This window comes from Dendronephthya gigantea, unplaced genomic scaffold (assembly GCF_004324835.1).
Source record: "Dendronephthya gigantea isolate DGI-Jeju-01 unplaced genomic scaffold, DenGig_1.0 000172F, whole genome shotgun sequence".
Classification (NCBI taxonomy): Eukaryota; Metazoa; Cnidaria; class Anthozoa; order Malacalcyonacea; family Nephtheidae; genus Dendronephthya; species Dendronephthya gigantea.
Window position 1 is genome coordinate 74,208 of NW_021163182.1, and position 25,493 is coordinate 99,700.

At 36.6% G+C, this 25,493-nt stretch overlaps 3 protein-coding genes across 3 annotated transcripts; all 3 read left to right on the forward strand.

Moving 5' to 3' along the window:
- Positions 1-4,358, forward strand: LOC114537999. Its single transcript, XM_028559111.1, has 4 exons — positions 1-309; positions 1,876-1,918; positions 2,298-2,529; positions 4,003-4,358. Exons 1-4 carry the CDS (start codon positions 1-3, stop codon positions 4,292-4,294), a joined length of 876 nt encoding a protein of 291 aa, XP_028414912.1. The 3' UTR covers positions 4,295-4,358.
- A 1,133-nt stretch (positions 4,359-5,491) lies between these two features.
- Positions 5,492-8,526, forward strand: LOC114538000. The gene is made up of 4 exons (XM_028559112.1): positions 5,492-5,627; positions 7,614-7,665; positions 7,801-8,001; positions 8,166-8,526. The coding sequence occupies exons 1-4, from the start codon at positions 5,492-5,494 to the stop codon at positions 8,524-8,526; spliced, it is 750 nt and encodes a 249-aa protein (XP_028414913.1).
- A 13,585-nt stretch (positions 8,527-22,111) lies between these two features.
- LOC114538001 (uncharacterized protein K02A2.6-like) lies at positions 22,112-23,579 on the forward strand. The gene has a single exon (XM_028559113.1). The coding sequence runs from the start codon at positions 22,242-22,244 to the stop codon at positions 23,577-23,579; it is 1,338 nt and encodes a 445-aa protein (XP_028414914.1). The 5' UTR covers positions 22,112-22,241.
- Positions 23,580-25,493: the final 1,914 nt, after the last annotated feature.

The following is a 25,493-nucleotide window of genomic DNA, read 5'->3' on the forward strand; positions in this document are numbered from 1 at the left end:
ATGAAGGTCTTTCAAAAATTTGCTGTTTCGTTCATCGTTTTCGTGCTGAGCGAGTGCTCAAAGGAAGCTGTCTTTCGGAGAAATAAGCAAAAATACTTGGCGAATCATGTCATCGAAACAAAACAAGCAACGTCCGAGTTTGAATGTGGTTTGCTTTGCGATCGTCATTCATTGTGTACGTCAGCCAACTACAAAACTTCTGGTAAAGATAAAGGTCGATGTGAACTCAACAATAAGACAATACAAGCAACAACCGATGATGATGAACAAACAAAGCTTGGATTCAACCATCTTGTGATAATTAAACCAGTGAGTAAATACAATGATTACTTGGAGTTTAAAAAGTTATTACAAGCTATTTTTACTTTTTCCCGCTACAGCTAAGAAATTGGTCATATTATAACGTGATTTTCGTGTTATATCCTACTTGCAAAATAGATTCGAAGCAACAGGAGCTGTAGTCAGATTTGAACCAGCTTTCTAAGAAGCAGCGACCGCTTTTGCAGGTTCTCACAAACTGTGTGTCGAGATGGGTGTACTTTGTTGAACTGCATAACGAAAAAATAGAATGATAACATCTTACTAACTTCTAACAGCGGTTTATAGCAATAACTTCAGAATAAAAGTCAAAATTTCAGAAGTGTGCGTTTTTAATAGCATAGCATTCGGAGTCCTTTCGTTCTGTGTGTCAAAGTACTTGATATTAGGCTATATTACTGCGAATTTTTTTACTTTCTCAATTCTCAGTAATTACGTTTCGCATGACGTTTTCAAATACCTTTAATTTAAAATTATGCTGGAGTGATTTATCATGACTATAATAACGTTGCGTGGACTACAACTGATCCATGGCAAAAAGACAATTAATCAAACCAGAATGATATTCAAAAGAAGAGTATACACCTATTGTCTTTCGATGTAGAAACGTTAAAATACGCCTTTTCGATTGTTAAACACGTTTTTAAGATTAAGTCATCTGCAAGAAGGTTGTTGGTATATTTGAATCTTCAAACTTTTCGATTTGTGCTTTGATGGATCAGATCTAAAATTAATATGTTTTCATTCACACCAGAGGGGTCGTCGATATTTCAAGCTTAAAATTAAAATTTAATATCAAAACTCGCATGAATTTTAATAATATGGTAAATCAGATCTTTTTTTATCTAACCGAAATATATTGCAAAACTCGACTGCTGAGTCGATTCTTTAGCGGTTATATGTTGGCCGCATGCATCAGCGGTTTTAAGAGGGGTTCATATTTACGCTGCGAAATTTTCTTTTTAAAAGTAAGAAGTCGACCGAAGCGGATCCACAGCAAACAAAATTAAATAACGACGGAGGAAAAAAAGAAAAATTCCATCTTTTGAAAAACTGTGTTTAAAATAACATTGAAGCTTAAAGGTGAAAATTTGAATCACCTCGTTTCTCTGAACGAAAGAGCTGCCGCTGTAATACTTAAACTTGCGTCTGACTTTGTTTTTGTAAACGAAAAAATCCAAATTGTAAGATATTGGAAATAATTTACCATTGACAAGCCGTATAGCTATAGTGGAGCCATCGTGACAGTTTGAAGCGTCTGTGCAAATATTCCGGTGTTCATTGAAAAATTTATTGTTCTTTGTTTTTTTTGTTACTCTGCAACTATCATTTAAACCACTTGATCATACAAATAGTATAACATTTCATACAATGGTTCTCATTATGCTTAATAATAGTTGAATGTGGGACAAGTGCCTCTATAAAACACCAGAATTAATTGACCTTAGGGCCTAATGCAAAGTGAGATATACATTATATGAGCTATATATAGTTTTATGTATCACGAATATATAATGACATTTTATAAAACGTCGATTTTCGTTGTTTGTTTTTCAGAACCCTGCCACATCAAGCTGTCCGACACAACAATCATTCACAAGTAAGAGTTATATTACGAAATCCTCACTATAATATAATACAAAAATATAACAACGTGGTAATGCAATAACAAATTTTTAAATCACCTGCATCCACAATACTAGAAACAAACAGTTCAACACCCCAACTATGAAATAAGTCAGCAATGTCGTCATTTTCTCCATGCAGAGCGTCACCACACTTTTACTTATACAATTTAGTTCACAGTGAACTGGCGTGTGTTATGAAAACTGCTAGATTTCGCATCATTTTTGCATTTTATATCTCCTTAATTATTGAAGGCTCTCATGTCTTCTTGAGAGATCGTTCATGCAGATTTCCAATCGCATGAAATCAAATCTTACAAAATTTAGAAAAACACTTCCCACCTCAATTTATAGATACGTCTTTAACATGCTCTAATGCGGACTGGAGGCAAAGTTTTGAGAGCGAGGGCTTCTCAAAATGTGGCGCACGAAATCTCTTTATCACAGGATTTTATCGAAGTCCGTCCAACCATAACAAGCATCCCATCAGTTTACTTGAAGAAGCAAGATGTTGCATGTCGTCTCCTGCGTACAGCGGTCAGAATAGTCAGTGTAACAGGACGAGTTTCAATGGTTCTTTCAGAACGTAAGTATTTCAGTCACTTCATGATAATATAATTTTCGCGCAGTGTGCTGCAGGCGGTAAAAAAGTGGCATCCCGCTATCCATGTGTTGTGTGCGTATTTCGGTGTTTTTAAAGATTGTCGAAGTCGGTTTCATGATATATGAAAAAGTACGCAAAAGCAGCGAATTATAAAGATAACAGGTGAGCGACGTGTATAACAGAATCTGCAATAAAACTTTTGCAGAAATCCGCTTTACACTACGCTTAATTAATTACAAACTTCACCCGTGCTCCGTCATATATTGGTATAGCCTCATTAAATCTATAGTTCAGTGTAGTGCAGTTATAGATGTGTCTATTACTATTTTGGTCAACGAGTCCGCAATACGTTGCTGCATGTTTGATAGCGGATGCACCAATGAACACAAACCACCTTGCAAAACCCAGTAATATATATATATATATATATATATATATATATATATATATATATATATATATATATATATATATATATATATATATATATATAAACTTATATTTATAGAAATAAAAATGATAGAAGATTAATAAAATAAGGTTTCCTTCTTACGTTTGCTAAAATGAGATCGTTTTGCTATCATGAAGATCTATTGTCTTGTTTAAAAGTCAGATGTAGATTTAATTTCTCTTTCCTTTTGAGGATATGTTTCTTCCAGCGCAGGCCCTCGTATATATACGATAAACACTAGCTCCTAGTTAATTCATTTTCATCTCAGATTTATGGGAAATCTACTGACGATTAGCCCCTTGCCAAAATCGTGTTCAAAATTATAAATACTTCTTGTAATATACCCAAAATATGAAGAAGAAATTTGAAAAATAACCCTTTCCTTAAATTAGGTAAACTCTGTTCATTTTCGCCTTATTTAATAGTAACGTGGTAAGCTGGCAATTTTCAAGCTAATTTACATATGCAAATTCGCTGGCATACGAATAAAATAGTTGGCAATGTCAAACAAGATTTTCTCTCACCTCCATGCAAGTTTATATTCAGGTCTCTGGCCTAATATTTACCTCAAATTGTTTCCCACATAGTTTCGGAAAAATCGAAAACCATTGAAATCAGCCATAACAATGTCATAGCTGGAGTTTGAATGCCTAAGCATCCTGTTGGGACCCACAAGTGTGTAAATGTTAAACAAAAACATTTTTATGCATGATGACAGGAAAATTCGTTAAAACCACAAATGATTTTTATTGCTAATACTGGCAATACACTTTAGAAATATGGATAAAATATTTAAATTTACAACTCATGGCCTTGGACATGTCATTCGGCTCTAGCAAATATCAACTTTTTGTGGGCCTATTAACATTTGCGTTAATGCTCACGAGAAAAAATTCGCGAACAAGTAATTCAAATTTAACAATAATATATTTTATATATACGATGGGATTTGTTTTTTTTTGAGACGCCATGTATATAATTACCCGTTAATGTATTCTATATAGAGATGACAAATGGAGTGTTTGTCCAGTGGGGTACTTTCTGAACGGGTTAAGACGCAGTAATGACACAAAATTACGTGCCATCACAGGAGCTCTTTGCTGCAAACCTGAAAATCATCCTGACAAGTATGGATCGTGTTATGATGAAGATGTTGGATCATCTTTTGATCAAGAAGGATGGTCAAACTGTTCCAAGGCTGGTTATTACATCACTGGTCTTTATCGCGGATCTGGTCATTGGCTGAACAACATCGATAAATTTCGATGCTGTCAAAACGCTAAAAAATATCGATAGATTGCTTCGCTCTTTCGCGTCAATTGACAAATTTTTAATTGTTATTATAATATAAGTGTGGCATAACGAGTAACTTCAGAATATTTCATTTTTGATCTAATTAATTGTTGTATATGTTAGAAAAGAATAAAAAAAGCATGTCTCCCGCCTTATTACACTATATAGTGTAGTAATAATATACTTGAGGTTCACGGAGTCTGTTTATATTTATTACATCTCGAATTCCGTATATACGAAAGTTTCTGCAAAGTTTTGACGGATTAGAGGAGATGTATTGTAGCTACTTCATTCATTGTCAGTTTTTCCGTATTCGTTTTCATTCCAGATATATACTATCGTATGGACTCTAACTCAATTGTCCTACAATATAACAATATATTATTACTTAAATTGTAATGATATACAATTTAGTTTCCACTGCGATGTGTTTCAATACCACTTAATGAATGCATTGTTTATCTTCCTATATCTGGTTATGTTCCTATATCTATAGCTATCATAGTATCCTATAAATGTGGTATTGCATCAAAGGTTGTAAATAGCATTTAATTCAACTGTAAGATCCCGGGATAAAAATTATACGATTTACTTTAATATTTCACTCAATATTTGTGTAACGGTGGGAAGTTTTGTTACTGAATCATTTCTCAATATAAAGCTTATTCCGGCTTGATGAATGCATATATATTTCTAGTTTACAGTTTTGAAGAAGAAATGGAGAATGACATATTTATATATTAGTTTTAAGACATTAACGCAACGGTTAGAAAAGAGATTTCATTTTCAATTTGTCATGTAATTTGTCTAGCTCATGATTGTCTCATTGCAAACACGGCTTAGCAAAAAAAGAAGAAAAGAGAAATATTGCATTCTACTCTATATGCATGCACCTTCTTGCACGTAGCACCTGCTTTTAAAACTTTTATTAGGTTATATAAATTAGAATCAAGACACTAACGCAGTGGATGAAAAAAAAATTCATTCTCAATTCGTCATGTAATTTGTCTCAGTCAAGACTGGGTCATAACAAGCACAGGGTCTGCACCCGGCTTTACGACTCAATTTCCCCTGTGCAGGTGGGAAATTTTCTTATCAAAAAGGGGCCGTCTCGTGTTTTCGAAACGTATAGAGCGCAGATAGCAAGGGATCTTTGGCAAAAACAGACAACGTATAACATTGAAACCTATGATACAGAGCATGGCAGAGACTCACCAGGCAGAAATAGCGCATTTGCCGTCGGTATTTTTGGGATTCAATCTTGTGTTGTTGATATTTTTGAATCTTCAAACTTTCGGTGATGCGCTAGACTTTTGTTTTGATGGATCGGAGGAAGGTAAGCTTTGGGACGTGTTTTCAAATCTGTTAACGAACTCATATTAGGATATTCGTAAAATCACCTTCAAATAGCCCAGAAGCTAACTCTAACAATGTGTCTATATCGCAATTTTATAAGGTTATCGTTAAACGTTAAACCTATGGAAAACTCACGCCACGTCGGGAGCAGAAGCGCCTTAAAATGTGCGGAAAATAGGATGTAGACTGTTAACTTCAAAAAACTGAGAAGTTGTGAAGAAATGGAAAACTGTGAGTTACTCACAGAGGTTGACTCAGAAAATCCTAAACAGCTCACGGAGGATGAGGAATATGATTATTATATACTGCTCGATTGTAACGGCGGGGTATGTAGCTACGTTTTTGTTATATTTTCATTTACAACAAAAGCCGCGCGATATTTTACGCTGGCAAATGTTAGTTAAAATTTATAGAACAAATTCGCATGTACCGATATTGTGATCGGAAAAATTATATAATAAATTTAAATTTAAAGATAACACAGCAATAAAGTTCAATTTTCAATATTTTTCGCTAGCATTAACGTACACAAATATAGATAAAATTCGCACTAATTATTAGTAAGAAAAAAGTAGATGAAAGAAATGCTTTGGCGATTAAAAATTGTTGTCAAAGCTTGTGTATGTCATGTATATTTCATTTAAAAGATTGATCATGTTAATCTTCACAATTTCCTAATTACACAATGTTATGAAAGTAATTTAGGTAGTTCATTTTAATTAAATGAGTGTCTGGGGGAAGAAAGATTAGTTTTCTAATCTTCTTTACTGTAATTTTAAATGTCGTTTCACGAATATGTTGATTAATGATTTCACAGAGAGCGTAACAATCATCGTCTTTAGTTTAGCTAAAAATTCAGAACTTTGAAGCAGTAGTCATCTTTAACAAAGACAGAGAACATGTATGTACATATATATTTGTATGTACATGTACATATATGTACATGATTTATGCACAATTTTTTCCGTATACGATTTTTTCCTTGTGAAATACATTCTTTCATTCCAGAGTTTACATTTCGCTATAGTTCAAGTGGTGGCGAGTGCCGGTGTAGCTAAAAAACCAGATCAACAGATTTCGACCCTAAAAGCCTGACGCAAAGTGAAATATATTTAACAATTAGTCTCCTCAGGCGAGGTGATCACAAGCATAGGCCGGGAAACAACAATAAAAAGCTACAGTCACCGGCCAGTAACTCTCACTTTAGAGACCGTGAATTTTCATCAATCAGAATGCAGGAAAATCAATAGTCACCACGAAATAAAACTTATACTGAAAGCTGATATTAATATATGCTATACAGCAGTGTTATTTTTCCTGTATACGCCAATCATCTTTGGCAAAGACATAGAACCTGTATTATTACATGATTTGCACACAGAATGATAGAGTAAAACTCGTTCTTTATACTCTGTAAATCAATCTTGATTGGACCTACGATTTTTTCCTTATAATTAAAAAGTGAAATACATTCGCTCATTCAAGAGGTTACATTTCGTTATAGTTCAAGTGGTGGCAAGCGCCGGTATAGTTAAAAAACCAGATCAACAGATTTCGACCCTAAGGGCCAGATGCAAAGTGAGATATATTTAACAATTAGTTTTCTAAGGCGAGGTAATCACAAGCATAGGCCAGGAAACAACAATTTAAAGAGCTATAGTCACCGGCCAGTGACTCTCACTCTAGAGACCGTGAATTCTCACCGATCAGAATGCAGGAAAATCAATAGTCACTACGAAATAAAACTTACTAAAAGATAATAAATTAAAATATATGCTATACAGCAGTGGCGTGATGCTATAGCTATGATAATATTTTTGTGTTCATAGATTGCGAAAACAATGAAATTCTATAGAATTTCAGAATTTCAACTCTAAACCAAATTGTCAGTCTGGCTACGACTACATATATAAATGTATGGTAACGTTTCAAAGTGATTTTCGTTTCTTTTGTGCGTTTTTCCTAGAATCCGTTAGATCCAACTCCATCGAGCTTCCCGACAGGACAACAATTAACAAGTAAGTCTTAAGAAGCCCGCAATATCATCACTGCACATAGTGCATGATGACTTTTCAGCGGAGTCGAACGACATTATAATAAAACATCTACAAACTATCCCTCCTTCTATCATGATTTTGGTGCAACCACCTCAGTGACATACTCAAGAAGAAGAGACTCACTGGCAGCGTTAAAGATTGCAAGATACCGGGCAGTAAAAGAAAGACAACAAGAAGAGAAGACAACATCTTGGTTCGAAAAAGCAAAGCTGATCGCTTTAAAACCGCTCCCGAGATTAAAGCAGAGATGCAAAATGAGCATGGAGTCAATATCTCTGTTTCCACCACCCAACGAAGGTTAAGAGAAGCTGGTTTCAATGGCTGCAAACCAAGAAGAAGCCACGTCTTAGCTCTCGCCACAAGAAAGCACGTCTTTAATTTGCGAGGATGCACAAAAACTGGACAGCAGAACAGTGGTCAAAAGTCATCTTTAGTGACGAGTCACGATTTCTACTCCATAGTGATTGTCGGGTGTATGTCAGGAGAATGGTTGGCGAGGATCTCAAGGAATATTGTGTACAACCAACGGTAAAACATGGTGGTGGCGGAATAATGGTATGGGGATGCATCGATTCAAGGGGAACTGGATGTCTCTCTATGGTGAACGGTAGGCTTAACGGGTCATGGTACATTTCTGTCTTGGAGAATGCACTTCTTCCCACAACTCACATGTTGGCTATGCCTGATGGCTGGGTATTTCAGCAAGACAATGCCACTTGCCATACCTCAAGGGTAGCAAGGAATTGGTTTGAGGAAGAGGAAATTACAGTCATGGAGTGGCCAGCACGATCACCAGATCTCAACCCGATAGAAAATCTGTAGGACCACGTTAAAACTATGGTTCAAGAGAAAAATCCCAAAAATAACGATGAACTGTGGGACAGTGTCCAAACTGCTTGGAGAGAATTCCCTCAAGATAACCTAAGGAACTTGGTAGATAGCATGCCTCGCAGGTGTAAAGCCATCGTAAAGGCTAGAGGAGGCCTACCAAATACTAAAATTGTACATATTTAATTTAATTTACAGTTTCAAAAGAGTGACTTTATGCATTCTTGTATTAAGTCGTAAAAATAAATTTTGAGCAGTTCTTTTTGACCGCCAGTGTATATTACTACAAGTTAGTTATTAACTTATACGAGTTTGCATTAAAGTCATTAAAACATTAATTAAAAAGAAAGTTCTGTTCTCTATTAATGATTCTATGACGTACGAATTCTACCAAAATTCCGTTAATTAATTGCTTTAATCAGTATACTATTTCACAACACTCTATTCATGCTCAGTCAAAATCAGTTATGGGAAAAAACGTTCGTCAGCGTCCTCTGACCCAGACTGGAACAGTTTGGCTCAGATGGGAAGTCCGAGTACGACCCCGACGGGTGACGGGCGGGTGTTGGGTGGGCCGTTATGAGCATTGTTATGAGCAATGAGCATCATTATGAGCGTTGTGAATAGTAAATGAATTAAGGCAATATGTATTCAGGACGCGACCAAATTTTCCCATGTAAATCCGCCCCTCCCATCCACTATACCCAATCAATTTGATTCATGGCCGCCTTAAAGCTAACAAAAACACTTCCCACCTCAATTTATAGATACGTCTTTAATATGTTCTAATGCGGACTGGAGGCAAAGTTTTGACAGTAAGGGCTGGTCAAAATGTGGCGCAGAAAATCTCTTTATCACAGGATTTTATCGAAGTCCGCCCAACGGCGATAACAAGCATCCCATCAGTTTGCTTGAAGAAGCAAGATGTTGCAACTCGTCTCCTGCCTACAGCGGTCAGAATAGTCAATGTGAAAAAGTTAACTTCACCAGTTCTTTTAAACAGTAAGTATTTTTATATCATTTCATAATAATATGATTTTTGCGCAGTGTGCTGCAGGCGGTAAAAAAGTCGCATTACGCTATGCATGTGTTGTGTGCGTATTTGGGTGTTTTTAAAGATTGTCGAAGTCGCTCTCGTGATATATGAAAAGGTAGGCAAAAGCAGCGGATTATGAAGATAGCAGATGAGCGACGTGTATAATCAGAATCAATAAAACTTTCTCAGAAGTCCGCTTTACACTACGCTTAATAGACCTTATTCATAATGACGTCAAACGTGGGAAGTATAATGTTAAACAAAGTTTGATTGGCTCGATACTTTTGTGGAGCAAATCAAATTTCGTGTAACATTAGACTTTCTGCGTTTGTCGTCATTATAGGAAAGTTCTATTAATTGGCACAAAACAATTAAAATGGGTAACGTTAACCGTATACAAATTTCATCCGCGCTCCGTCTTATATTGGTAGCCTGAATAAATGACTAAAACAAGCATTCATGTCATCGCTATTTTGTTCAATGAGTCTGCAATAAGTTGCTGTTCGACAGCGGATGCACCAGTGAACACAAACCACCTTGTAAAACCTCGCAATATCAACTTATATTTATGGAAAGGTTTCCTTTTTATACGTTTGCCAAAATGAGATCGTTTTGCTATCATCAAGATCTATTGCCTTTTTTAAAAATTAGATGAATTTAATTTTTTTTTTGAGGATATGGTTAGGCCCTGTAGACGCGTGTATACTATGAAAACTAAATCCAAGTTTTTTCATTTTCATCAGATATATGGGAAATCTACTAATGAATAGGCCTTTGCCAAAATCGTGTACAAAATTATAAATATACTTCTTGAAATATACCTAAAATATGAAGAGGAAATTCGAAAAATAACCCTTTCCTAAAGTAGGTAAAATCTGTTCATTTTCGCCTTATTTAATAGTAACGTGGTAAGCTGGCAATTTTTAAGCGAATTTACATATGCAAATTCGCTGGCATACCACTAAAATAGCTGGCAATATCAAACAAGATTTTCTCCCACCTCCAAGTTGATATTCAGGTCTCTGACCTAATATTTTCTTTCAAAACGCCTCAGATTGTATTCTAAAATCAGCCATGGCAATGTAATAGCTGCCTAAGCAGCCTGTTGGTACCCACAAATGTATAAAAGTGTAGAATATTTTGACATAAGCATTTTTATGCATGATGTAGTAAAATTTGATTATATCAACAAATGATTTTATTGCCAATACTTTTTATAAATACGGATAAAAATATTTAAATTTACGACTCATGCATCATGGCCTTCGACATGTCATTCGTCTCTAGCAAATATTAAATTTTTGTGGGCCTATTTAACATTTGCGTTAATGCTCACGAGAAAAAAAAGTCATTCAAATTTAACAATCGGTGATTTCGATAGTTTTTGGATTTTTTGGGACACCGTGTATATAATTAACCGTTTATGTATTCTATATAGAAATGACACATGGAATGTTTGTCCAATGGGGTACTTTCTGAACGGGTTAAAACGCAAGAATGGCACAAATTTACGTAACATCATTAGCGCTCATTGCTGCAAACCAAACACTCATCCTGACCAGTATGGATCGTGTTATGATGAAGATGTTGGATCATCGTTTAATCACGAAGGATGGTCAAACTGTTCCAAGGGTGGTTATTACATCACTGGTCTTTATCGTGGATCTGGTGTTTGGCTGAACAACATCGATAAATTTCGATGCTGTCGAAACGCTTAAAAATATCGATAAATTGCTTCGCTCTTTCATGTCAATTGATAACTTTTTAAATGTTGCTTTAATATAAGTGTGGTATAACGCGCAATTTCAGAGAATTTCAATTTTGACCTAATTAATTGCTGCATGTATATATTATAAAATAATTAAAAAAGCTCCTTTCCTGCCTTTATGCTGTAATAAAAATAAACTCGGAAAATGTTGGAAGAACACCCAAGAAGCTTGTAAAACAATCGGCTACGTCTTTGCATTATATACGAAGTATATAGCATACTTTATCGTCTTTGAAGCTAAATATATTTGTTTGTGGTTCAATCAGTTTATTTAGGAATTTAGATTCAAACTATACAATAAGTAATGGCATTCTTTTCTAAAGATATAGAACAGAAAATTTTAGCAGGAAAGATATTAAGCGGCTAATTCGATGTTAGACAAATTTTGATGATGTGAAATGTACGACTTCAAGAATCTGTAATCTGTAATGACGCTTAATTGTGCTATAGTGAATATAATATGGTATACTCAAAGGACAAATTTAGTTACATTAACAATCTATTTACGTAAAGGGTATAATGTAATAATATTCAGGTTAGGAAAGTTCACGTAGTCTGTTTATATTTCATACTTCTCGAATTCAATATTTGCGAAAGTTTCTGCGAAGTTTTGAAAAATTAAGAGAATGCATTTTGTAGCTACTTCGTGTATAGTCGGTTTTTTCGTATTCGTTTTCCTTCCTTATACCTATCGTATGGACGTCTACTCGATAGTTCTACAATAGATTATTATATATATAATTATTTAAATTGTAATGATAAACAATTCAGTTTCCACAGCGATGTATTTCAATAAACACTTAATTGTTAATCTTCCGGTATCTATAGCTACGACTTTTTCATGATATCCTAAATGCGAACACGTTTTCCCTTTACCCATTGTACAGTTGCTTGCGAAAATAAAATGAGAATTTTGACATTTGTAGCGAACATATTTCGATAAAAAGGTGTTATAGTCTTTAAATGGGGTAGCTAAAAAAAGATTTACTTATAGATTTACTATATTGCATTTATTAAATAAGCCCGCTCAAAACGTAATAGTTTGGAGTTACGTAATTGGTTGAATACCCCTATTATGAACTGGTTGAAAAAAATGCATTTTGTAGCTATAGTTGTCATTTTATTGTTGTTGGTCTCACATTCCTATTGTTAAGTATGATTTTATTTTCTATATGCGCGAGGTAGGAGATCTTTACAAGCCTTTACTAAAGTTCACTAATGTTCTCTTCTTTCTCGTTCTTCTCTTCTCTTCGGATTATTCGTCCTTTCGGACCTCGTTGTTTTCTGTTCTCGTCTTGGCTGTCTGTTCTGTCAGGTTTAGCTTCTCCAACGTTTCATATACTTTTTTACTCCGCTAGTCCACTGAATGTTCTGTTACTGTGCGCCTCCTTTTATAATAAAATTTGAGGGGATCTTGAAGACGCCCTGTGCAAGGTGATGTGATTCACACAATCCAATCAGCGTTGTAAGTTGTAAGTGTGGGTTGGCGTTAGAAGCTCGGTCCAGCTCTCATACTTTGTTTACTTAAGGCCGGTGACGCACTAGTCAAGTTGGTCTTTACTTAATCGATCACTGTTAAAACTTGTTCACAACTTAAAATATTTATCATCAACTTAAAGTACAATTATCAACTTATTACACTGTGAACCGTATTTCAACTTATAAACTATTTTACTAATAATTTCATCGAATTAAGCTTTTAGTGACGTAAGGCTTCAAGTGCTTAACCGAGCAAAATATAACAAAGACATGATTGACATAAACTAGTATCCGCCTAGAACTTATGTTCTTGAGTCGTGACACTTGTACTTTGTACGACACACTATCGTTTCGGAGGAAACCCCATGGGCTGTCACCTTATGACAGGAAAAGTAATTTTGTGATTCCGAAGGGTCATAATAATATTTACTTTACACTTCATTTTATGTGACATGTTCCCCAAGTAATATCCTCATCTATATTGACCTTCTATTTCTTAACAATGCTAAATTACATTATATATTCGCATTTCGTAACACTATAGAGTGTAAACTTGTCATAATTTTACTTCGTCATTGGTCTACGTCACTACAGAGTCACGTGTGAGATAGCGCGGGAATCAATGAACGTCAGTTTTTCGTTGGTTGCTTTGAGAAGCTGCGATGTAACTACGAGCTTGTTTCAATAAACATGCATTTAATCAATATATATTATATCACTTTATATAATTATCGTCTATATTGTTACGATTCTCTCATATAAATATATACATATACACAGGGCCGTAACTAGAAGCTTACTGGCGGGGGGGTGTATATTCATATATTCGTCTTATGTCCGACTGATAACTGTTCTAATAACTGTTTTTTTTTATCTACACAAACTTTGTCGCCCTTTCGGTGCATTTTGGTGTTCTATTATCAACTAAAGTTTGAATTCCTATTTCGCTCAACTTTCCAAATCTTTCGGCTATTTTGTTTATTTTCTCTACTAGACAGATATCTGTAGTATCTAGTATCTGTCTTGTAGCCAATCAATGAAATTGCAGCATACCTCATATCTGGCGCTTGTTTATATAATAAACATAAATATATATGAATATACACCCCCCCGGCCCCACCCCAATTAAGCGGTCTACCCACGGCCCTGCATATATATACACACTGCAGGATTCGATCGCATAACTTTTGTATTAATAAGGTCGGTTAGTTCAAGGGATGAGACGTCAGTAATTAGTCAAACTAGAGGAGAAAACACTGAACCACAACAAATTTTTCCCAACAATTTGTACTATTCAAGTTGGTGTACGCTATCCAAAGTAAATTGTATTTATCTTGTTTTAGTGAATCTGTTATTCTCTTACCCTCGTATATATCATCATTAAATTGTGTGAAATTAAGTGAAAGTAATTGTAGTCCAATGAATGTCAATATTCCAACACTTTCATGAGAATTTGTTTTATTTTACAGGGTGTATCAAAAAAATGTCCCAAACGTAAAATTTCCGTTTTTTAGGGTATTTTCCAGCATTGGCCAATTTTTGTGTTCCTAGATATAGTTAAGACGTATCTGGTATACCTAGGGCAAGTTTGTTTTTTCATTACTAAAATTATGTTACCAGGGGGTGGTTCCTATCCCCTGATATTGAGAGAGCTAGCGCGCGAAAATGTGTAGCAGAATTGAGATATTATTTAACTGTCTAAAAGTAGAAAGGTTTTTAATAAACTGTGAAAGTTTCAGGGAAAATAATGCATACTGGGAGCACCGCGCGACCCCTAAAGGTGACGAATATTTCATTGCGCGCAGTGGATTTAATGCATCGTTGATTTTAGCGTGACCGATCTCATGCAAGGCTGGGCAAATGAATAAATTAAAGGGAGAAACTGGACAAAAAGACGAGGCGATTTAACAACAAGATTTTTATTCGTGATGTTAATCCTCAACATTTCCACCATTTCTTTCTAAGCAAACTGCGGCTCGTCTGAGCATGGTAAACACTGAACGGCGAACCATTTGTCTCTCCTGCCTCAAATATTCCATTTCGTTCGAAATTCTTTCTAGCAAATCGCCCAGGCTACCACCGGCAAATCTAGGCGAATGGACAGACAAATGGTTCGCTGTTCAGTGTTTAGTATGCTCAGACAAGCCGCAGTTTGCTTAGAATGAAATGGTGGACATGCTGAGGATTAACATCACGAATAAATCGCTTCGCCTTTTTGTTCAGTTTCACGCTTTAATTTATTCATTTGCCCTTCCTTGCATGAGATCGGTCACGCTAAAATAAACGACGCATTTAATCCACTGCGCGCAATGAAATATTCGTCACCTTTAGGGGTGGCGTGATGCTCCTGGTACGCATTATTTTTCCTGAAACTTTCACAGTTTATTAATAAACCTTTCCTACATTTAGACAGTTAAATAATATCACAATTTCAGCTTAACATTTTCGCGCGCTAGCCCTCTCAATATCAGTGGATTCGAACCACCCCCTGATGACATAATTTTGGTAATGAAAAAACAAACTTGCCCTAGGTATACAAGATAAGTCTTAACTACCCTTCGGAACACAAAAATTTCCAAAATTCTGCTAAATATCCAGAAAAACGGAAATTTTACATTTGGGACATTTTTTTAAACACCCTGTAGAAGCAAGAATTTATTACTTCGTGAACAAAATCATTTGCCTTGAAACAAAAGCTGGTCTAGGATGTTCCATTTCTTGTTTTTGTGCTAAGCAAGTACTTAAAGCGAGTTGTCTTTCGCAAAATGTGGAAAAATTCTCAGCGTTCATTACACACCTGCATATATAATTTTCATGCCGTTATTTATGTATTAGTTTCCCGCTTTGACCGCGCTAGAAATAACGCTAGCAATTTATTAATCTGTCATTTTAATTATCCCACCGAACCCAATCCTATTAGTGCTCGACTGACTTGCTTATAAAGTTCAACTTTAAGTATAAAGTTCAAGCTCCGTTCACACTATACTCGGTTTATTGACACGACAATGGGAAATTTTTAAGAGATCAAAACACGCACAACCCAGGTATCAAGTGATTGTTTGGGAAAACAGAGAGTATATTATTGTGGTCGGTGATAATATGTCAGTGATAAAGCAGACAGGAGTGAAATTAATTCGCAAACGTTTACATTTGACCGAAGGTGAGGTTTTCGACGATTTCTATGCTGTTCAGAAAACTCGTAGGATGTCTAGAGTCTTGTTCAATTAATCATAATTTATAAAAATAACAAATAACAGTCCCATATATATAAATATATATATATATATATATATATAATATATATATATATTATATATATATATATATAATATATATATATATATATATATATATTTATATTCAAAATTTAGTTTGTTTGTAATAGACAAAAAGAGTGCTCAATACCAAAAAAAAGCAGAGCATAAATAATATTTACTAATTCTTTAATCTCAAAATAAAGCCGTCGCTACACGGTGTTTCACGCTAAGCTAAAAAAGCAAAGCGATCATCAGGCGACTAAAGAAAAATTCAATACAATATTTGATTACGTCATGCATCAACAATTACTCGTCTGTCACGCGCTTATGCTTGTGCGCGCGCCTAAAATTTCCGGCATTAAACTTGTTCCTATGGCAGCATTTTGACCGTTCTGAGCTGTTTTCAAAATGCTGTCATAGGAACAATAGGAATTTTAGGCGCGCGCACAAGCATAAGCGCGTGACAGACGAGTAACCGTTGATGCATGACGTAATCAAATATTGTATAGAATTTTTCTTTAGTCGCCTGATGATCGCTTTGCTTTTTTTAGCTTAGCGTGAAACACCGCGTAGCGACGGCTTTATTTTGAGATTAAAGAATTAGTAAATTATATATATATATATATATATATATATATATATATATATATATATATATATATATATATATATATATATATATTATATATATATATATATTTATATATATAATATATTTATACATATATATATAATATTATTATATTATATATATATATATATATATATATATATTATATATATATATATATATACAATTAAGTAAAGTATCCAAGAAGAAAGAGTGCTCGATATCAAAATTTAATAGAGCGATTAAAATAAAATCAATGAAATATTACAAAATTTTGAATATATTGTTCGCTACACTCTGTGTTTCACGTTTCTTCTGAAACGATCATCAGGCGAATGATTACTCTACAGCAGTTAAAGTTTGTGTGATGACGTTTTTGACGTGCTTGCGCTGATACAATTCAAAAATTGCGCTCGCGTTTAAAGTTTTTTGCGCTGAATCTGTTTTTATGTCTACATTTTGCGAAAAGTTCACTTCTTTTGTTTAATGTCGTCTCCTTCGAGGATTTAAGAATTGCCATTTTTTCCTCCAGGCACAGGTTGCATGACCGTCCGCCCGCTGAGTAAGCCGGAACGCATTTGATGGTTGTCCACTTGATGTTGAATGGTTTGTTTAGTATTTTTAGGTTCCATGTGTGCTTTGATAGTTCGGTTTCGGATTCGTAGGCTGGGTTGTTTATGGATTTCTTGTGATTGTAGTATCTGGTCTTGAACGTACCAGCTGTGACACCGATGTAGTTCTTCGACTCAGGAGGATTTGTAGTTGTAATCTCGGCATTATAGACGAGGCTTTCAGTTAGGCATTTACCAAGGAGTGGGCATTCATTCTTGATGCGGCAGTTGCAATTTGTACGATCTGACGAGGTTTTGTTCGATTTCATGATGTTTCGGTTGTGGCTGGAAATAACACTTTTTACGTTTGGCATGCAGGAGTAGCTCACTTTGACTGAATTGCGGTTAAATATCTTGTGAAGCTTTGAGGATTTTGAAAAGTGTTTATCCATTGTGAAGTAGCTGACTGGCAAGTGAGTGTCTTCTTTTGGCAAGTGAGTGTTTATTATTTATCATTTATAGACTTTCCTCTCGGGGAATTGGGCGAAAAAAATTGCCAAGGCACGGAAATATGCAATCAATATCTATATAGCTATATCATTATCATAATTCATTGGCGGACGTACTCTATGAAGTAACTCGAGTCATACGCACCATGAATATATGCAACAATTCGCCATTTTCAGTAATTTTTGCTTAATTGATAACATTAATTTCAACTAACAATTCTTAGTAAAATTTCGTGTCAATCAACCTATAGATCATGCAATCCTCTATATTCAATGTTCCCCAGAATGTAGTGTAATGATCCGTTAATATTTTCTATTATTAGGAAGGATTTATGTCCAGTGAGTTACTTTCTGAATGTGTTATATCGCACTGCTGGCGAAATATTGAATACTATCGAAGAAGGTTATTGCTGCAAAGCAAAGAATCATCCTGACCGGTATGGATCGTGTTATGATGAAGATCTTGTATCATCTTTTGACCAAGAAGGATGGGCAAACTGTTCCAAGGCTTATTACATCACTGGTCTTCATCGTGTATCTGGTCACATGGCCAGAAAATTCGGACATAGTTAACATTCTACTTCCGCCTAAATTTGCATATGGTGTCAAAATAAAGCTTCGTGAGTTTATAGTAAACTGTAATGTGCACAGTACTAAACGCTAAAAATACACCTTTAGGTAGGTCGATTATAATTTGCCTTAATTGCTCGTTGCAGAGCAAGTTAATCTTAATATTTTTATATAGTATTTCAAAATGTTTTATCAATATTCGTTCTGCATTTTCAAAACAAAGTTTTGGTCATTTATCACGTTGAATACCATATAAAACGAAAACTGTAATAGCGTAGAAATAAAATAAAAATGCAGAGCCGACATAAACCTTTGCCAGCAAAATATTACCTCAGGATCTTCAATATGACACGAGTTACAAGAAACAACCAGGGCAAATAGCAAAGATGCAATGATTTTCTTAAATTTTGCAAAATTTAAGAATGCGCAATATAATTTATAGTTCTGCAAACGAATAATATTTGAACAGATATGCAAATTTGCTACGGCAATCTGCATATTCCATGTCCGCAATTTCTGGCCATGAATGGCTGAACAACATCGATAAATTTCGATGCTGTCTTTAATTATTGTTTGTATATAAGCGCCAAACTTGCTGGAAACTTTACATATAGGACAAGCATTTGACCATTAAAACAGCGTGGTTATCCATTTCAAAATATTTGACATCATGTATAACCAAAGCATGGTTATTTTGTTTAATGTTTGTATATGAGCGCCAAACATGCTGGAAACTTTACATAGGACCGAAGCATTTGACGTTTAAAACAGCGTGGTTATCCATGTTAAAATATTTGACATCATAACCAAAGCATGGTTATATTGTTTATTGTTTGTATATGAGCGCAAAACATGCTGGAAACTTTACATAGGACAAGCATTTGACCATTAAAACAGCGTGGTTATCCATGTCAAAATATTTGACATCATAACCAAAGCATGGTTATTTTGTTTAATGTTTGTATATGAGCGCCAAACATTCTGGAAACGTTACATAGGACCGAAGCATTTGACCATTAAAACAGCGTGGTTATCCATGTCAAAATATTTGACATCATAACCAAAGCATGGTCATTGTTTAATGTTTGTATACGAGCGCCAAACATGCTGGAAACGTTACATAGGACCGAAGCATTTTACCATAAAAACAGCGTTGTTATCTATGTCAAAATATTTGACATCATAACCAAAGCATGGTTACATTGTTTAATATTTGTATATGCAGCTGCATGAGGTAACGAGATGGGTTGACTTGTGCCTCTCAAATTGGGAAATTGTTCCATATCATGCATACAGGACTATCAATGAATGATTTGCCGGTTGCCAGACCCCGATATTTTTGCGCGGTTAGCGCAATGAATCTTTGGATCGCTAGGGGGCAAATATCTCTTCGTAATATATTCGAAACGTAAAAGACATAGCTTTTGTGGGTAGAAAATTTGCATTTTAAGAGTTCATTATAATTACAAATGAATTCATACGCATTACCACTTGGTAGAAAAGAGTTGGCTGTCCGTGGAGACGGGAATTGTTTTCATAGAGCGATAGCTTTGGCGATAGACGGCGAGAGTGACAAGGATTTTGCAAATGTTCGAGTCATGTGCAACAAGCTATTGTTAGAACGCCCGAACACGTTTAAACCATATTTGTTTAGCCATACCACTATGGATAATCACTTAGATAGAAGCCTTGAATCAGGAACATGGGGTGAAACAGTCGATATCTTTGCTTGTGCGACGGCGTTACAACGGCCTATTTGTGTGTACTCGATGATGAGTCAGAAATGGTCTCGTTTTGAACCTCGCATGGCACTGCCTCCGGTTTTAAATATGAAAACAACGTGTGACTGCCCTGTGACATTAGTTTTGCACGACTTTCATCGGGCATGTTGTCATTTTAACCTTTTACAGCCCGATGATACATGTTGTTCTGCTCCAAAGCCAGAAAACATTCCCAAACCACCATTATATGTGGACTTAGAGGGTGACACAAAAGCCCCTGTTGCATCGACACCACCCCCTTTCAGAGAAGCTGCTAAAAATCCTTCAAAGATTTCAAACAGGAAATGTCGACCTATCCATTCAACTGCAAGAACCAAAAATAAAGATAAGAAGGTGATAAAAGTTGAAAAAATAAGCACTCCAAAGCCAAAGAGCACAAATGATAATTATGTGTTGAATAAGAACATGGAAAATAAACACACCCTAAAAGACAATGGTAAACAAGTGGGCAAAGGGACTTTTCAACATAAAAATAAAAAAACAGGCAATACTTCTAACAATGAAAATGTGGATTCTGTGTCAAAAAATAGCAATGAATCTAAATTTAACAATTGGACAGTAAATATGTTAAAGGACTTCATTAGTCAGCGTGGCGTACCCACCAGCAATTATAAGAAAGCAGAACTTATTAAGTTGGCAACTGTTGCAGAAGAAGTGAAGTTACCAGTCGACCCAGACTTTGCAAATGACTCCCTTGAGAAATGCCTTGAGGAACGTTTGACACTTCCAGCTGGTAAACAGATACCCAATCCATTCACAATGACACATCTTTCAAAGGATATGTCCATTCTACCAAATTTTGGTCTTTTGGATATATTTAACCATTTGATTGTCAGCAAGACAGAATATGACAAAGAAATGCTAGCATCCTGGCGGACATTTGATGAATATAAACTTCACCAAGATGGGCATGTTAGAGATTTAAACCGAGTAAAGGTATATGATAATGATGACACTCCCTATCATGTACTTATCGCCAATGTCTTGCAAACACACAGAGAGAAAACCCCAGAAGGTAGGGCAGCTTATAGACTATGGTTTATCCTAGGTGAAAATGCATCTATTTTTTCTGCATTTTGTGAATGCAAAGGAGGCTCTGATCAAGGTTGCAAGCATTTGGGAGCAGCCTTGTTCGAGCTTGAGGAGTTTCTGTCTAGCGAACGAACATCTGTGACATCTCTTCCAGCTTACTGGTATCCAAAACCTAAACCAGAAAACAAGCCACTCCCCTTACTGGAAACTGAAACTCTCTCATTCAATGAAATTTGATAGAAAAAGAAAATATGTACCAGTTGATGAGTCATGGATCGATTCATTTGACCCACTGCCTAACCGACTTAGATCCACTGTAACTGAAAAAGAAAAAGCTGATTTTGCTAGAAAACTAATGGATATTGACAATGAGTCAGCAGTTTTGGATTTCTTACCAGGATCTTCGAAAGCAAAGACTGATAAGAAGAAAAATACTTTTTATTTAAATCAATTTAAAATACTTACTAGGGCTGTAGAATCGGGATACTTGATTAGATTTATTTGTATTAGATTAAAGTCACGTGAAAACTTATCACGAGGCTGTCGTTTGAAGTGTGTTCTTTCGTTTTGTATCGTTTGTGTATTTTGTATTAAAGCGATTGTAGAAAAGCTAAAGATTTGTGTGAGTTATTACATATCAGCGAAGGGGACATTACATTGGCGACGAGGATGGAAGTTCGTCTAACATTATAGCCGTGAATTTGGCAAGATTACCAATCGGGAGTGTAGTATTTAGCGAAAATATTTGAAATGTCTGTCGCGGACGAAGATGGCGCAGGACATAACGGCAATCCGGCAGGCGCTCAAGCAAGTTTATTGACAAGCGACGTCAAAGGGCTTCCTTGCTTTAACCCCAGGGAAGACCCAACGAATTTGGCTGTGAGATGGAAGCGCTGGAAGCGGTCATTTAATGTGTTTTTAACGGCAAAGGGAGTAATAAATGACAAACAGAAAGTGGCATTACTTCTGCCTACGGGGGGGTTGCAGTTGCAAGAACTATATTTTACGTTAGTAAACGAAGACGAAGAGAAAGAGTTTAAGGATTGCGTCAAGGTCTTGGATGAGTATTTCGTCCCTAAAGTGAATCTACCGTTTGAGAGACACCAGTTTCGTCAAATGAGTCAGATGAACGGCGAGAAAGTGGATCATTTTGTTTCTCGTCTTAGGCAAAAAGCTACTACGTGCGAATTTCAGAACGTGGAAGAAGCAATTCGAGACCAACTAATTGAGAAATGTGGCGACTCAAAGCTTAGACGGAAGTTTCTTGAACGCGTTAATGCAACACTCAAGGATTTACAAGATATTGCGCGGGCATATGAGGCGGTAGAAGAGCAGTTGAAATCAATGGAAGGTTCGAATACAGTAAACGTTGTGAGTCATAAATCGCGTTGGAGCGGACGAAAAGAGAAAAAGGTCAACACAGATCAGAAAGAGCGCAGATACTCAGCCAAGGGGACTGGGCACGACAACAAGGATAACGTACGACGATGTTACAACTGTAATAAAACTGGGCACTTTGCTCGAGACGCAAATTGTCCAGCAAAGTCCAAGAGCTGCAATAAATGCGGAATCATAGGTCACTTCTCAGCTTGCTGCAAAAAAGCAGGGGAGAAGCACAACAAGGAGAAAGAAAAAAAGGAGGAGAAAAGAGCATATAAAGTCTCTGAGGAAGAAGGAAAAACACCAACAAGAGATGACTATGCCTTTGTTATTGGTGGGCATGGACAAAAAGATATGGGTCAGGTGGATCTAATTATTGGAGGAGTGAAACTAGAAAGTATTTTAATTGACTCAGGTGCAACATGTAATGTAATTGATTGTGAACTCTGGAACTATCTTAAAAGAAAACATGTTAGGTGCGAGTCAAGGGTATCAGACAAGAAACTGTTTGCGTATGGACAGAAAGAGCCAATCGACGTTGTAGGGACATTTACAGCAGAGATTGTGTGCGAGGCAAACAGTGAAAGATGTGTAGACGATTTCACTGTGATTAAAGAGAACGGAAGGCCTATATTGGGGAAGAAAACAGCCGAACAATTGAAAGTACTCAGGGTTGGACCTGAAGAAATAATAAGAACTGTTAACACGGTCACACAAGAGGGAAGTGATTCAGATATTCGTGAGGAGTTTGCTGATATTTTTACTGGAGTCGGACTACTTAAGGATTACAAGCTGAAACTGCATATCGATGAGGATGTTATACCAGTTGCTCAGCCGGTGCGTAGACTGCCATTCGGTCTAAGGGACAAAGTAGACGATAAGTTAGACGAGTTACTCGACATGGGTATTATCGAAGAATTGCCAGAAGCAACACCTACAAGGTGGGTTTCACCATTAGTGGTTGTTCCAAAAGCAGATGGAAAGGATATTCGAGTTTGTATCGATATGAGAAGGGCAAACGAGGCGATTAAGGGAAAGACATCCTATTCCGACCATAGAAGAAGTTTTGTATGATTTAAATGGAGCAACGGTATTTAGTAAGATAGACCTCAAATGGGGGTTTCATCAAGTGGAACTCACAGAGGATTCAAGGGACATTACGACGTTCGTGACACACCGGGGGTTATATAGATATCGTCGACTGATGTTCGGAATTACTTCAGCTCCAGAGAAGTACCAGAAAATAATCTCAGATGTTTTGGCAGGGTGCAATGGGGTGGCAAATATTGCGGATGATCTTATTGTTTACGGGGCTGATTTATCCGAGCATGATGAGAATCTTTATAAAGTACTAACACGTCTGCGAGAGAAAGGTCTTACCGTAAATGGGGACAAATGTCAGTTTAGACTTCCGGCCTTGACCTTTTTTGGCCACAAGCTCAGTGCCAAAGGGGTGGCACCAAGTGAAGAGAAAGTTGCTGCTGTAGTCAACGCTAGACCACCGCAAAATGTTTCGGAAGTTAGGTCGTTCGTACAGTTAGTACAGTATTCGGCAAAGTTTATCCCGGACTTTGCGCAGATTGCAGAGCCGTTGCGTCGTGTACTAAGAAAGGGACAGTCGTTCGTTTGGGGGTCAGAGCAACAGCAGGCGTTTGAGAAGCTGAAATGGATGATGACTAGGGCTGAAGCCCTGGCTTATTTTAGAAACGACTGCAAAACGAGAATCGTCGCGGATGCAGGGCCGGAGGGAATTGGAGCTGTGTTGCTACAACTGCAAGGAGACCAGTGGAGAGCGGTGTCGTATGCCTCCAGGAACCTCTCGGACGTAGAGCGGCGATACGCCCAAACAGAGAAGGAAGCACTTGCACTCGTGTGGGCTTGCGAGCGGTTTAATATATATGTGTATGGTCGTGAATTCGAACTGGAAACTGACCATAAGCCACTAGAGTGTATTTTCAACAAGACATCGAAACCCTCAGCAAGGATCGAAAGATGGGTATTACGGCTTCAGTGCCACAACTTCAAGGTCGTTTACCGGCCTGGAAAGACGAACATTGCCGATGCTTTGTCTAGAATGAACCAGAAGAGTCCAAAAGACCACAGCAGCGAGAAAGAGGACGTCATCCGTTTCGTTGCCATACAAGCGACACCCGTGGCCTTAACGACTAAAGAAATAGAGAGAGCGTCAGAAATCGACGCTGAATTACAAAGTGTGCGATACTATATCGAATCGGGAGATTGGACTAAATGTAAACTGTCGGCATATGCGTGTGTAAAGAATGAGCTCTGCATGATTGGTAGACTTGTTTTACGGGGGAATCGAATCGTTATTCCTCAGATGTTGCGAAGAAAGGTTTTGGAAGCGGCACATGAAGGCCATCAAGGAATTGTAAAGACGAAAAGCAGATTAAGAACGAAAGTATGGTGGCCCAAGATGGACATAGATGCTGAACGAGTGTGTAAATCGTGTCATGGATGTCAAGTAGTCAGCCAGTATAATGTACCGGAACCCATGAAACGGACCGAGATGCCTACAGGCCCATGGCAAGATGTCGCAGTAGACTTTGATGGGGCCAATGCCAACCGGAGAATACTTGCTGGTAGTCGTGGATTACTATAGTCGATACTACGAAGTTTCCATTATGCACTCAACAACTTCAGAAAAGATTATCAAAGCGCTAAACGAAATTTTTGCTAGATTTGGTTTTCCTTACTCGTTGAAATCAGACAACGGGAGACAGTTTGTTAGTGAGGAGTTCAAGAGGTTTTTACAACAAGTGAATATTGAACACAGAACGTCACCACCACTTTGGCCACAAGCTAACGGTGAAGTGGAGCGCCAAAATCGCACTCTTCTCAAGGCACTAAAAGTGGCCCAAGTTGAAGGCAAGGATTGGAGAAAGGAGTTACCACAATTCCTTCTTGCGTATAGAACAACACCGCAAGTCACAACTGGAAAAACACCAGCGTTCCTTATGTTCAAACGTG